At 42.1% G+C, this 16,026-nt stretch overlaps 1 protein-coding gene across 3 annotated transcripts in view; it reads left to right on the forward strand.

The window, feature by feature from the left end:
- BANP (BTG3 associated nuclear protein) overlaps positions 1–16,026 on the forward strand; it is a 105,918-nt gene that overhangs the window by 85,713 nt on the left and 4,179 nt on the right. For all 3 annotated transcript variants that reach the window (XM_032230793.1, XM_032230794.1, XM_032230795.1), the window contains one exon: positions 15,865–16,008. In XM_032230793.1, the coding sequence (XP_032086684.1) occupies positions 15,865–16,008 (144 nt within the window). The remainder of the gene's footprint in view (positions 1–15,864; positions 16,009–16,026) is intronic.

The following is a 16,026-nucleotide window of genomic DNA, read 5'->3' on the forward strand; positions in this document are numbered from 1 at the left end:
GCTCAAGAGGCGTTTCCAATGCCTTTGATTGTACTCCGTTCCATTTTGCTCACCAAGAGGAAGGCGTGCGTGTGAAAGAATGTTGAAAATAAAATTCAGCCACTCGGTAATGGAAATAATATCCCTTTCGGATTCCAGACAGAACCCTCCCTCCTTCCCTCCTTCCCTCTTTCTGTTCTTTCTGCCTTCGGTACCTTTTCCCACCTCGCTTGGACGTGACAGCTTGGAAGAGGTAAAGAAATGGAAGGGAATCTGGAAAATGAAGTTTATATGGGGCATTAAGTCCCAGAGGTGCTTTTTCCAAAGGAAACTGGACTTTCTTGTTTTTTTTTCCCTCGAAGACATTTCACTCCTCATCCAAGGAGCTTCAATCAGAAACGTCTTGGATGAGAAGTGAAACGTTTTCAAGGAAAAAAGAAAGAAAGTCCAGTTGTCTTTGGAAAAAAGCACCTTTGGGAGAACCCTGACCTGGAAGATTGAGAATCTTGATAGACTTAGGCCATTAAGGATATTTTTACAAGAGGGAGGGAGGGAGGGAAGGAAGGAAGGAAGGAAGGAAGGAAGGAAGGAAGGAAAATACAGTCGTAGGGATTACACATTACATCACTTATTTTATAAAGAAAAGTTTGCTCCCTGAGGGTGAGAAAAATCTTTCTTTCCCATTTCCAAACACTTTTTTTTAACGTGGAGTGGAGCCTATAGATCAGTTCTGAACGGAACTTCCTATCTGGACACACCCATCATATTTGGAAGCTTTGATTGGAGCCCATTTGAAAGAAGTTGCAGGTTCTTTTACCGCAGCTATCTATTTTCTCCAAAATCTTAAATGCACTTTTCTCGGTTTCTCTTAAAAGTTAATTTCCTTTTCAAGCCTTTGTTTCATTTCCTTCTTTCTAGAAAACGAGGAATTCCTTTCAAAAGAATATCTCCTCCTTCCTTCCTTCCTCCCTTCCTCCCTTTGGCAGAATTAGCAGTCTCAGGATCCAAAGAAAAATGTTTAATTTTTCCCTACAGAATCCTAAATGCAATCAATTATATTAAGTGAGATAAAAACAGGCACGCCAGAACAAACAAACAAACACACACTGTTGCAACAGCTGCCAGCGGGCTTATTAACAGCAGAGACACTAAGCCAGCGAATGCTGGCTGGGGAATTCTGGGAGTTGAAGTCCGGACATCTTCAAGTTGCCAAAGTTGAGAAACACTGCACTAAATTCCCTCATCACCTATGGGAAATTGCTCCACCGGGCTCAACTGAAATGAAATCCCATTCTTTATTTCAGCATTTCTATATGGCCTTTCAAAGCGAAAGCGCTTTCTAGCAACAAAGAACCAAGGTCATTAAAATATGCCACAATGTAAGTTTCCCAGCAATTCAACTTAAAAGAACCATTTAAGTATTTACTGTTGTCCGGTTCAGTAATTCTGAGAAAAAACAATTTAACATGATTTCAGCTGAACAACACCGAATTAAAATCCAGCCCAGTCTCTTTAATCATCCATCTAAAATAGAATAATCTATATTTTGTACTCCATTACTAATTATCTTCATTCTTACGTGCATACAGATATGAATGTGTGTGTGTCTGTGTGTGTTTGGTTTTTAAGATTCACTGTGTCTGTCTGTCTGTCTGTCTATCTCTATCATCTATCTATATCTATCTATCTATCTATCTATCTATCTATCTATCTATCTATCTATCTATCTATCTATCTATCCATATCTCTCCATTCATCTATCTATCTATCTATCTATCTATCTATCTATCTATCTATCTATCTATCTATCTATCTATCTATCTATCTATCTATCCTATCTATCTAGCCATATCTCTTATCTATCTCTATATCTATCTATCTATCTATCTATCTATCTATCTATCTATCTATCTATCTATCTATCTATCTATCTATCATCTATCTATCATCTATCTATCATCTATCTATCTATCTATCTATCTATCTATCTATCTATCTATCTATCTATCTATCTATCTATCTCCACAATGAATCTTAAAAACCAGATTATTTTTTTTTTCCAATGAAGTGAGTTGCATTACAAAGATTATACACTAGGGTAACATAAAATGGGGGCATTAACAACATAACAACATAACAACTCAAATAGTGAGTTGCACTCTGCCCTAAACTTTACAGAAAGAAATTATGTGGATGGATGAGAGAGAGAAGAGAGGAAAGAAGAGGGAGGGAGGTAGAGAGAGAGAGAGAGAGAGAGAGAGAGAGAGAGAGAGAGAGAGAGAGAGAATAAGCTAAGTATAATATCTGGCATAAGATCTGGAAACCTTGATCACAGGATGAATTTAGAGGATTATTAATAGCCACCATTGTTTTCCTATAAACCATGGTCTGTGTAATTATGCTTCTAGACCCAGAGCTAATGAAAGTTCCTTTGGGAATCTCAATGACAACCCAAACCTAACATGAAGTATAGATATAATATTACGGATTTAATTTATTTCTGTCCATTAGGAAGCAATTGATGGCAGGGTGGGATAAAGTGCATAATAACGAGCAATAAACTACCAAATGTATGTGCGATCCTTACAGCTGAACCTTTCAGCTACTCTGGTTTTATTTTATCTGAAGTGGCACAAATTCTATAATAATGAAGTAAAGAAAACACAGTACATAAATATGAGAGTTAAAAGACCTCAGCTTTTTAAAAGCTTTATCTATCCTTCTAAATCACATCCATATCAGTGCAGTATCCATTTCTACAGGACTTCTTTTGGCTTCAACCAAAGCTTGGGATGGCTTGGGATGGCTTGTGAAGGCATGTGCATTGGGATGTGAAGTCCGTGTAAATCTCCTCTACTCCCAACGGTGTCTTTTGTGCTTGCAGATGTGGATTACAGACACATCTGTCTACTAGGAAGTTGATTGAACCGATTGTGCTAGAAATAATCATGTCCATTATCAGCCGGCGGCTCTTCGAGGCTCCAGTAGCAGCCCACTGCCTCTTCCTACTCTTTTCAGTGAGATTTGTTGTCATGGTAATTGTTTTGGAAAATGAGGGGGGAAATCCTGTAAATTAAAAAGAAAAAAAGAATCGTGGATGTACACATGTTTCCCATTATCGTCCCTATATGTAGAGAGAACTAGAAGGCTGGATGACTTTGGCTTCGTTCATGCCTCAGATGGCTCTTGTTTCTCAGCAGGAGGATAATCTGAATGTGAAAAGCTATCTACGATCGCATCAAAATCAAGATTTTGTTCTCTCGTGATTCTATTTCCAACCTTGTACATATTTGTACATTGCGGAGAAACAATTTTGAGTTTACTTGGGAGAAACATCTTTTTGCATTTTTATCTCATCTCATTTCAGTGGAGATATCTACGACTCTTCTGTTGGCTAACCTGAACTAATTTTAGGAGAATTTAAGCCGTTCAGGACAACGGCTTAAAAAAAATTTCAAACAATCCCAAATTGTGTTCATAAACATGATGATATATTTGCAGTATATTCGCATTCCTAATTCCAGATCTCGGAATAAAACTGCTGCGCAAAATGCAGAGAAACGCATCTGGAATGCCTCCTTCCCCCCCCCCCAACCAATTGTGTCTGCTTTTGTCATCCTCCACTGCATCCCGTCTGCATTGTTTTCCATAACATTTTATGCACGTTTTGATCAACTAGTCATTCTTGAACGTCAAGGGCGAGGGCCCTATTTTTCCATGTTGAAACCTTAACTTGAAAAGCATTTCAAATCCGTGCAACTTGGCTCTGCTATCAAAGGCATTCTTTGTGTGTAGAGAAAGCATTTCATGAGCGTGGAGCGGGCCCTTGTGAGAACACAGTAAATGTCACTAGGAGCAAAGCACAATTATCTGCACAGAAAGAGAGAAAGTGTGCGTACGAGTGGGAATTAACACTTGGGCAAATTTGGAACTCGGGGCAGAAATATCAGAGGTCCTCAAAGGTTCATTCTGTAATGTGCCCCTTGTAGGCATTTGCTACAGCTAGGTTTTTCCATGGCAAGGCCCACGTACCATTCTGTGCAGGAATGGTAACCCATCCTCTAGTTCAGTGTTTCTCAACCTTGGCAACTTGAAGATGTCTGGACTTCAATTCCCAGAATTCCCCAGCCAGCATTCGCCGGCTGGGGAATTCTGGGAATTGAAGTCCAGACATCTTCAAGTTGCCAAGGTTGAGAAACACTGCTCTAGTTCTTAATGGAAGAAAATAGGCACTTTAATTCTACATTATCCCTACTATATCATACCCGGGACTTAAGCAGTGTTGCTTCTACCAAAGATGTTTGAAAAGTCAGATAGTTCGCACTGCATGTACTGTAAATCTTCCATGTTGTACATTAAAAAGAATCATTCAACGTTTGGAAAGGATTAAATATTCAAGTAGTGAAGGCCTTTCATTCCTGTCTCAAACCCTTTGGCTGTATTTAGCCAACCGATTGACCAAAGCCATCCTCCCACCTTCTGCCCTGCCCTGCTTTCTCTCTGTTTTATGTTATTCTCTGGACATTTAGGCAGGCATATATGGGGATCTCATTTATTTTGGCCATGTCATGCTGGGAAATTCACTGGAGAAAGCAATGGTGTTGGGAAGAGTTAGCGGTAAAAGGAAACCAGGTGGCTGGACACCATTAAAGTTGACACCAATCATGATTTATGATTTATGATTTTATTGTATTTCTATGCCGCCCTATTCCCAGAGGGACTCAGGGCGGCTCACAAACCAAGTAAGGGGGGGGGGGGATACAAACAGGAAAAAAAAAGACAACGGACAAACAACACCACAATTTAAAAACAATCAACAGCCACACTATTCGAGCGGGGACAGGAACTCGTCAGCCCCAGGCCTGTCGGAACAGCCAGGTTTTGAGGGCTTTGCGGAAGGCCTGGAGGGTGGTGAGGGTCCGAATCTCCACGGGGAGTTCGTTCCAGAGGGCCAGAGCAGCCACAGAGAAGGCCCTCCTCCGGGTGGTAGCCAATCGGCATTGGCCAGTGGATGGAATTCGGAGGAGGCCTAATCTGTGGGATCTAATCGGTCTGTTGGAGGTAATTGGCAGCAGGCGGTCTCTCAGAGCATAGAACAACTCAAAGATGCAATTAAAGATTGGAAGATGTGGAGAGAGACGGCCACCAGAACCACCAAGAGTCAGACACGACTGAATGGAGAACACCATCATATGGGGGGGTCCTCCTAACCAACTTACTCGGCTTGAAGAAGCTCTTTGGATAAGCAGCGAAATGTTTCAACCCAACAAGAAAAGAAGTCCATGACTCCACTTCCAGACCACTCTACCTGGATGACTGGGAATCTTCACTGACCTGGGCAGACCGCATCTAGGGCGTTTTTCTTCAAGTTACGTGGACAGAAGACCTTGCGATAACTGGTGGAGCGAATAGGGAAAAGCCATCAGGGGCCATCCCTGAATCCATGCTGCACGTGGGAAGCAGATGCTGGAAGGGAAGCAGATGAAATGCAGTGTTAAAATAATCACAGTCGCCCAGAAGGTCCCACGTGTCAAATATTCGTAAACTTGCGAGAGGCCTTAGTCATAAAACCATGAACTACAAAGGAGAGTTTCATGCATGGTGAATTTCCTCAGGAGCCATATACTCAAAATTAGTAGCACATATATCACTTGGAGGCCCTTTTATGAAGTGTTGTGCTTGTTCCTGCCAGTCCATGAGGTGGAACATGATTACGCCTTCCAGATGTCGAAGACGGCAGTCACCAGAAACCAGGCCTTTCATGCAGGCAGCCCTTGACGTACCAAGCGAGCCAGCAGAAGCGAACATGTCTGCTCCTGAAAAGCAGAACCCTTTGGAAGCAGCATCTTTTCTAAGGAAGAGCATGAAGAACATAAGGAGCCCCCCCTCCCGCGTTCCCTGAGGATGGGCTCCAGCACGAGTCCGAAAGCTCGGAAGACTAAAATTCTGGTCTTGGTCACCGACCCAGATTGGATCCTGCAACCTTATTCCGGGACATGTAAATGTGTCTTCATTCTTAACATCCGCTTTTCCCCCCCTTTTTAAAGAAGTCTATCCTTAAACTTCATAACCGTGAATGAACAGCAATTTAATTTTCATTGAGCTGTAATTGCTTTAAAGAACATAATATTTTCTGACACGTACGGGAAGCTGAGGCCAGCAGAAGATGACTTATTTTTCCAGTTAATGATCTCCTTAGCAATTCTCAGTTTCAGTTTGGAAAGGCTTTCTTTTGTTTTTGCATTTATTCTCCTCTTTCATTTTCTAAATCTAATTTTCCCAGGACGGTGTCTAGGGGATTTCTCAGTCCTCCAGGTCATGGTTGTCTTTTCAAAAGGCAAACTGGACTTTGTTTTTCTTTGAAAACCTTTCGCTTCTCATCCAAGAAGCTTCTTCAGTTCCCACCATTCAGCCTGGAAGGAGTGGCCCAGAAGTGGGTTCCTACCAGTTCACACCTATTTGGTAGAAGCGGTTCGTCAAATCTACCGATTCAGTCTTGGATGAGAAGCGAAACATCTTTGAGGAAAAACGGGGGGAAAAAGTCCAGTTGCTTTTTGAAAAAGCACCCTTGGGACTAAGACTTTCTTTTTGGGCTGTCTTTCGCTAAGACGTTTCCTAGATTCCATTTCTGATTTTTATGTGGCCCAGGTTTATTTTCATTGATACAGCCTTCGTGGGAAAAGATAAACCTAGTTTGTGAAGCTAAGCGCTGGGAAGCATTGCTCAAATCTAAACAGACACGATTTGGGGTTATAGCTCTACAGATTTCCCAGTAGGGTATTCAGCGGAGTTATAGAACTGGCAGTCTACTGGGGACACCAGATGTGTACTCAAAATGAAATGTTTTAGGTCCCAAACTTAATATAAATTGAGATTTACACACAGTCGCTTTTTGCTTCCCATAAAGAAACTGGGCAGCATTCAAGAAACCATTTTTTTTTTTTTAAAGCAAGTTCATCTGCTGGTAGAGAAAGTTAACACTTGTGCAGGACGCTGTATGGATGTGCAGAGGAAAGTGGACTTTGGCTGCCCCGTTTCTGCAGCTTGGTAGCAAAATATATTGCTGTAGAGAGGAGACATCTGAAGGTCAGCCACAGGGCAGGAATAGCTGACCGAGATTGTCATTTGATCACTGCAAAACGCCTATAGTAAAATGAGGTGGAGCTGCACACCATGAGTGTCCTTGGGATGGTGCAGAGGAGCCCTCGGCCCTGGTGGGTCTCCTGCAGCTGCAGAGAAAGACTGGAATGGCAGGTTTTCCACAAAGACGGTCTTCTCTGAGAGGGAAATGGAGGCTTGACCAAGATTACGTGACGTGCTAATGCCACTTTATAAGGCCTTGGTAAGGCCACTCTCGGAATATTTGCATTCAGTTTTGGTCACCGTGATGTAAAAAAGATGCTGAGACTCTAGAAAGAGTGCAGAGAAGAGCAACAAAGAGGATGAGGGGAACTGGAGGCTGAAACATATAAAGAACGGTTGCTGGAATTGGGTATGTCTAGTTTAATGAAAAGAAGAACTAGGGGAGACATGAGGATGGTATTCTAATATCTCAGGGGTTGCCCCAAAGAAGAGGGAGTCAAGCTATTCTCCAAGGCACCTGAGGGCAGGACAAGAAGCAATGGGTGTAAACTAATCAAGGAGAGAAGCAACTTAGAACTAAGGAGAAATTTCCTGACAGTTAGAAGAATTAATCAGTGGAACCTCCAGAAGTTGTGGGTGCTCCATCAGTGGAGTTTTCCAAGAAGAGATTGGAGAACCATTTGTCTGAAGTGCTGTAGGGTTTCCGACCTAAGCAGGGGATTGGACTAGAAGACCTCCAAGGTCCCTTCCATCTCTGTTATTCTATTCTTTTCTATTCATCATTAAGCCCTTTGGAGAAGGAGGGAGCTGAAATGAGGACAGCCAGGTGAAAGAGTAGAAGAGAACTAATGAAAAGAATTAAAGTCTCTAACACCATATCAATTACATTTTCGGGCGCTGGAGGAACTAGTGGAGGTGGCTATGGATCCACTCTTGGTCATTTCTTTGAGAACTGGCAAAAACTCGAAACTTAGAAAGCCCTGGCCTGCGTTGACAGTGAAAGCGCACATCCGCATTTTGTCTCAAGCTGTCCTTTATCCCAAGCAGCAAAAGAACTCTTCATTTCGGGCTTATAGTCACCATCCCTGTAAAATCCTGAGCCTGGAATGTTAAAGTCTCTTAGGTGGTTCTGTTTTCGTTCTGCCTGATTAAAAGGACGGTCAGAACCTTCTGAGAAGGAAAGTCTAAATGTAGAAGCACAGATTTGGTTTAATAAATCCTGCTCCGCTCCATTTTCATTATTGCAAGGGGGGTATGTGTGGAGAGAGAGATAGCTTTAAAATGTTTGGTAATTAGAAACAAACAGTGCCTTAATTTAAGAAACATGGGTGTGTTTAGGAAGCCATAACTTGCTGGGTTCGTGGTTTTTGTAACTGCTCGGTTTTTTTAGCCAAATCTGTCTTGTAGATATGATAGCCCTTTGTCTCTACATTGTGGTCTGGTCAGTGAAGCTGGCTTGTTTCTTAAGATCTCAACTGGAAGGATGACGATGAAGCGCAGGGGCCAATGCGATCCCGTCTATCTTGATCATGAAAGGGTATGAGGCCCGTCCCCTAATCTGTTGTTATTGTTGTTTTAGTGCAAGATCTGCAACGGTATCAGTCCTTTTCTCCATTCATAGTTCTACTCATTTCCAAGTTTTGCAGCTTGGGGTTACAACAATGTTTTGTTACCTTGGAAACAAAAGTCACGTTTTGCTTGCAGTTCCTTTTTGGAAAAACTCTTGCTGTGAGTTATATCATAAATTAAAACATTTGTAAAGTTTATTTAGTTTTACTATTTGTTTCTGTCCCCCGCCTCCCCCAAAAGTGATGGGATTTGGCAAAGAAGGGATGTTTTGAATATAAACTCAGGGAATACAAAATAGGACATTATACCCAAGCGATTCTAGTGGCCCTTTGAAGATCGACACAACTCTGGGTTGTAAAAATTTAACTGGATTCTAAGTAGATTCAGCGAATGACAGATGCTTTCATTTCTTTATGGAAGGCCCAGCAGGAAAAAATAAACACAATTTGGATGTCTTCCAAAGCAAAAAAGGAAGAAATGTGGAACTAGCTGAATAGCAGTAGACTTATATACCGCTTCATAGGGCTTTCAGCCCTCTCTAAGCGGTTTACAGAGAGTCAGCATATTGCCCCCAACAATCTGGGTCCTCATTTTACCCACCTCGGAAGGATGGAAGGCTGAGTCAACCCTGAGCCGGTGGGATTTGAACCGCTGAACTGCTGATCTAGCAGTAGCCTGCAGTGCTGCATTTAACCACTGCGCCACCAAATGTGCTGAAGCACATTTCTCCCTTGACTTTGGAGAGCAAGAAGTGACATGACACAAGTATATCAAGAAACATAGGAAAGAGAAGCAGAGGGAGATGGTTTTCTCTCTTAATACTAACTAGGACCTGGGTACTCCTAAAATAGATAGATAGATAGATAGATAGATAGATAGATAGATAGATAGATAGATAGATAGATAGATAGATAGATAGATAGATAGATAGATAGATAGAATAGATGATAGGTAGGTAGGTAGGTAGGTAGGTAGGTAGGTAGGTAGGTAGATAGATAGATAGATAGATAGATAGATAGATAGATAGATAGATAGATAGATAGATAGATAGATAGATAGATAGATAGAATAGATAGAAAGAATAGATGATAGATAGATAGGTAGATAGATAGGTAGATAGATAGATAGATAGAATAGATGATAGATAGATAGATAGATAGATAGATAGATAGATAGATAGATAGATAGATAGATAGATAGAAAGAATAGATGATAGATAGATAGATAGGTAGATAGATAGGTAGATAGATAGATAGAATAGATGATAGATAGATAGATAGATAGATAGATAGATAGATAGATAGATAGATAGAATATATGATAGATAGATAGATAGAGAGATAGAGAGATAGAGAAATGATAGATAGATAGATAGATAGATAGATAGATAGATAGATAGATAGATAGATAGAGGGAGATAGATAGAAGATAGATAGATAGGTAGGTAGATAGATAGATAGATATATGATAGATGATAGATGATAGATAGATAGATAGATGATAGAGAGAGGGAGATAGATAGAAGATAGATAGATAGATAGATAGATATAGATAGATAGATAGATAGATAGATAGATATAGAATAGATGATAGATAGATAGATAGATAGATAGATAGATAGATAGATAGATAGATAGATAGATAGATAGATAGATGATAGAGAGAGGGAGATAGATAGAAGATAGATAGATAGATAGATAGATAGATAGATAGATAGATAGATAGATAGATAGATAGATAGATAGATAGATAGATAGGCAGGCAGGCAGGCAGGCAGGCAGGCAGGCAGGCAGGCAGACAGACAGACAGACAGACAGACAGACAGACAGACAGACAGACATTTAAATAGACCAGTCACTTGAAGTCCTTTTCCTGAAATTACTTTGGAACTATGCTATGCAATCAACTCTTTAACCGTGCTACAGCTATCTAGAGAAAACTAAATTTGCCAAAAAGTCCATTGAGTGGCAGGGAGACAATCCACAGATTTCCTGAAACTTAATTTGGGATCCTTGTCCTCTACCTTCTGCTGGGTCGCAGCCGGGCTTTAACCCTGTGGTGGTACAGCTCTGCCTTGCATTTTCTTGTTCCTTCGTTGAGGAGAGGATCTGACCTGGGTCTGCCCTAGTAACTCCTGGCCCCAAGCCACAGAGACCTGGCTCCGAGCTGCCTCTCTCTCCTCTCTTCCCATCAGATGTGTGTAATAGGTTTCTGCTGGTGAGACGCTCCCTCCCGAACTTTGCACAGCACTTTTGGCAGGCGTTCACGTTCCTCGCACTCCGATGGAGTTAATTTAATCAAGAATTCCTCTCCAGGGGCCGATTAGCGAGACAGCATGAAGCCCTGGCCCGTTACTTGCTCTTATTGGTTTAGGAGGCATTCGCATATAAATATATATATACAAGGAGAATTGCCTTTCCTTGACCTTGGAATATGATGTCATCCTTCAGTCCTTTGGCTTCATCGTGTCACAGATGTTTCCCACCCAACCGCTGGATTTGGACACTTCCGGTTATTTCAGGGTAGCCCTTTTTGAGGAGGGAAGAGAAAGAAATTGGGTTGCGGTCATTTAACTCAAAATGTGGGTGTTTCGTGGATCCAGCACTTGAATCTTACTAACAACGAGAGCTGGTTTTTTTTGTTGTTGAAGAACGTTTCCCATTCGAGCAGCGAGGATCAATTTTTTTAGGTCCCCTAATCAAATTGGCAATTCACAGTATTTCCCTGTTTCTTTTATAACAGCTTCTTCCTTCGAATGCTCTGCATTCATCCTCTGAGTGTGAGAGGACAGCGTATTTTCCCAGCGACCGATTGGTCAACAGCCCTTCTGGGCGCAGAGTCAGTTTGAAATTAACGTTCTGCCTCCTAGGATTTGCCCAGCCCTAATTACTTAAACACACCAATGCCCCGAATGGCAGTAAATCAAAGCCTATTTCACGGTATCCTTGGAAGAATCTCTCTACTTCAAGGGAAGATGATTTTGCTTTTTGAAAAGACTTTCCGGAATGGAAAATATTTAACGTCAAGCGTAAGCCATAGAGACGGCGAATTCCGGAAAATCAACCATGAGCAATAAATGGTAATGAAGGAAGAATGCGACCTGAGAATTTACTGAGCTTGGAAACTCTACGCCTTAGGAGGGGCAGAAAAAAGGATGGGCACAAGAAAGGGGGAAAAAATCTTTTAATAGTTCCCCCCGCCCCTGCTATAATAATGAAGTGCTAATTGGGAGATAGAAGTTAGCAATAGCAATAGCAGTTAGACTTATATACCGCTTCATAGGGCTTTCAGCCCTCTCTAAGCGGTTTAGAGAGTCAGCATATCGCCCCCAACAACAATCCGGGTCCTCATTTCACCCACCTCGGAAGGATGGAAGGCTGAGTCAACCTTGAGCCGGTGAGATTTGAACCGCTGAACTGCAGATAACAGTCAGCTGAAGTAGCCTGCAGTACTGCACCCTAACCACTGCGCCACCTCGGCTCAAGTTGCCGATGCAAGTTGTTAAAACAGGGTGAACCTTGACGGCCGAATGAGAGCAGAATAAGTATCACTAACAACCCTTGTGCGCGATGCAAAGTTCATGAAGCAGGTGTGTTACCTTCCCACGACGAGCAGCGTGTGCAAAGGTGCATGAATGGAGCACCTTTGCTGTGGCTCTTAACAGGACATTTTTGCATTTTTTCCTTTTGCAGGAAAAGGGAAGAGCGTGGAATTCACCTCTCAGCTGCCTGGGATAAACGTTTGTGTGTTTGTTTAAATGTATACACCACACATCTCACTCTCTCTAGGGACTTTTGGGAGGCTTACAGTAGTATAAAAAAACATTAAAAGCACTAAAATTAATCCCAGTTAAATCATTCAGGTGGGCATGCCAGAAATTGCTCTACTGCGGAGGCTCAAAATTGGCCTCCCGAATGGAGGAAAGCTGGAGAAAGGGCTGAGAATTGCATTTTTCTCTGTAAATGAAAGGGAAAAAAAGGGGAGAGGGGGAGGGAAGGAGTGGATTGTAGATGTCTTTCACTCATTGTCTTTTTTTCCCCTCCCCCTCAACGTGCAAAATGGTAGGAATAATGATCAGCTGGAAAATGGAAAAATTGATAGCAAATCCAGTAGCTGCCATTCCACCCTTGCAACGCCTGAGCTAGCAATAGCAATGGCAGTTAGACTTATATTCCGCTTCATAGGGCTTTCAGGCCTCTCTAAGCGGTTTACAGAGTCAGCATATTGCCCCCAACAACAATCCGGGTCCTCATTTTACCCACCTCGGAAGGATGGAAGGCTGAGTCAACCCTGAGCCGGTGAGATTTGAACCGCCGAACTGCAGATAACAGTCAGCTGAAGTGGCCTGCAGTACTGCACCCTAACCACTGCACCACCTCGGCTCTATAAGCTCCCTTATTTACTCTGCAAATGTCACTCCTCCGAGATGACCTGCCAGCCAATCCAGGACCCGCCTGTAGAAGCTTAAAAATTCAGGCCCGTGGCAAGGTTTTATGGGTGGTAGAAAATACGTTGGCTGAGGAATTCTGGGAGTTGAAGTCCAAAAGCCTCAAAGTTGCCCCCCCCCCTTTTTTGGAGACCCTTGGCCTTTAGGATGAAGAGCAAAACAAATGGGTTATTGGGATAAACTTCTTTGCAGAACCCAGAGATGACTGGTGTTGTCTGGCTGGTCAAGTGATGCTTTTGGATCCCGTTTGTTGGTTGATTAAAAAAAAGCCAGCTGGAGAGAAAGCAAACTGTACTGAGTTGTGATGTGCTTTGACTAAGAACGTTTAAAAATAATACACAATCGTTCTCCGTTGGCTTCTTTTCCAGATTCTTTTAAAAGAACAAGTTGGAGGGGAAAGAACTCTATTGTTTACCAATGTGTTTATCTCGTCTGATAATAACTCTCCAGGCGAGACGGTCGTTTTGAATGGAAGCTATTAAATAAATGAGATTTATTTTACGAATGAAGGCAAATACACACGTCCCAGGATAATGTTTCAGGATCCAGTCTGCGGTGTGTGTGTGTGTGTCGCTTTTTAGACTGCGGTGCTGCTGACGGGCTATTAAGTTAATGTCTGGATCTACATCTAAAAAGCATCACACAACAGCCATCCTATCAACACCATACACCAGTGGTTCCCAAACTTGGCAACTTTAAGACTTGTGGACTTCAACTCCCAGAATTCTCCAGCCAGCTCTGGGAGTTGAAGTCCACAAGTCTTAAAGTTGCCAAGTTTGGGAACCACTGTCATACACAGAAGAGCCCGGAGCATAGAAAGATGCTCCCTCCAGCATGAATCCGAAAGCTCGGAGGACAATGCGGCCGAGACCCAGATTGGACTAAATTTAATTTGAAGACCTGAATCCTTCCTCCTCTAACCTCATTTGGATCCCTTAATCCATCCATCTATTTTTCTCTACGATGGGTTTGCTTTTCATGCTCCCTAACTCTTGGACCATTTAAAAGAAAAAAAAAACTGTAAACATTTTCAGCCGGGGAGCAAATTCATTTTGTGGAGGGAAGGGACTGGGTGACATCTACAAGCAATTCTTGGCATTTTTCTCTTGTTCTGTTGTGCTTACAAACAGCTCTGGGATGTTGTGTTTCAACAAAATATTTAGGAAGGAGGGAAGGAAGGAGAGAAGGAGAGAAGAAAGGAGGGAAGGAAGGAGGGAATGTAGGAGAGAAGGAAGGGGGAAGGAAGGAGGAAAGGAAGGGGGAAAGGAAGGAGAGAAGGAGAAAAGAAAGGAGGTAAGGAAGGAAGGAAGGAGGGAAGGAAGGAGGGAAGGAGAGAAGGAGGGAAGGGGAAGGAGGGAGGGAAGGAAGGGGAGTAGGAGAGAAGAAACGAGGGAAGGAAAGAGGGAGGGAGGGAAGAAGAAGTAGGACCGTTGTAAGATAAGATGGATCTATGGGATGTTAAAAAAGCAATCTTCAAGTATATTGTCAACAGTAGGGAAAAATTGTTATAAATACATATTATTAATAACAGTTATGAGATCATATAATTGTGAATGTATATATGAAATTGATAAAATAAAATAAAATTTAAAAAAAATATTTGCAAATCTCCAAAGACGATGCACACGATCCATTCTTTAGGGATGGCCATGCAGAGGGAAAACTGTTGCTATGGAAAATAGATCTTCCTCGAGAGTAATGCAATTGATGGATTGCGTGCGATCAAGTCGGTATTGATTTTTACTGACACCTAGACGAAGTTTTTCCCTAACCACCATCCTTCAATGGTGCACAACAGGAGTTGAAATTCACAGGCCTTAAAGTTGCCAAAGTTGGACATCCCTGGTTGATAGAATACACCTTTCCTCTCCCTAGACAAGAGATGGTGCAACTGTCACAATCACACTTGCTTCTTTTGCCAGGCTAAACACAAAAGAGAGTCTGTTCATGTTCTTTTTCATTAAAAAAACAAAAACCCATAAAAGGAAATTGGATCTCTATTTTCTACTTTAATAATCTTCCTGGCCTTTTGGAATTTAAATAAAAGTTGGACTGATACAATCAACACCTACCTACAGAGATATAGTCAGGGGGAAAAGTGTGAAGCTGGGTTATTTTCTGCAGTGGAGGTCATTAGCCATTGTTTCCTCAGATGTCTAAGAGAATTTGCTTAGTTCAGAGGTTGGACCAAGTTTTAAAAATACTTGAGAAGGGAATAGATTTAGGTGAGAGGTTTTTGTTAAGAACCGGTGCAGTTATAAGTGGCAGATGAGAAGGGGAAAATATATTTTACATGTCTTTTCTGCTGATTTAACACAAAGTAGCGTTCCAAATTCCACCAACTCGGTTGCTAGTCTGGCTTGTGGGAATCCAAGGCAGAGTTTCTCAACTTTAGAACTTTAAGGGGAGAAGACTTCAACTCCCAGAATTCCCCATTCAGCAATCTACTTTGTTAAATGCCCTAATGTGGACGGGTATAATACTAGCTTTAAGAACAAAGCAACATAAGGGGGATAGAATGCCTTTTTTTTTCCCCTTCCAAGGTGAATGTTACATCAAATAAACACATTTTGATTTTTTGGGTATTTTCTGGAGACAATCTTGTTCACTTCAGTAGTTTCACTGACAATTGGGTAAAGGGAAATTTTGTGGACGGATCTGTGTGGCATGACCAATGTTTCGTGACTATGTCTTTGCAAGGATGCCAACTGATGATGCATTCTCTCTCTTTCTCTCTCTCTCTGTCTCTCTCTCTCTCTCTCTCCCTCCCCCCGCCTGGCCTACAGGTGCTTCAAGGTGCCCAGCTGATTGCAGTTGCTTCTTCTGATCCTGCAGCTGCTGGTGTGGATGGATCCCCACTTCAAGGGAGCGATATCCAGGTTCAGTACGTCCAGCTGGCCCCGGTGACAGACCACTCGGCTGCTAATCCAGTGCGTAGACCATTCCTG

Source organism: Thamnophis elegans, chromosome 14 (assembly GCF_009769535.1).
Source record: "Thamnophis elegans isolate rThaEle1 chromosome 14, rThaEle1.pri, whole genome shotgun sequence".
Classification (NCBI taxonomy): domain Eukaryota; kingdom Metazoa; phylum Chordata; class Lepidosauria; order Squamata; family Colubridae; genus Thamnophis; species Thamnophis elegans.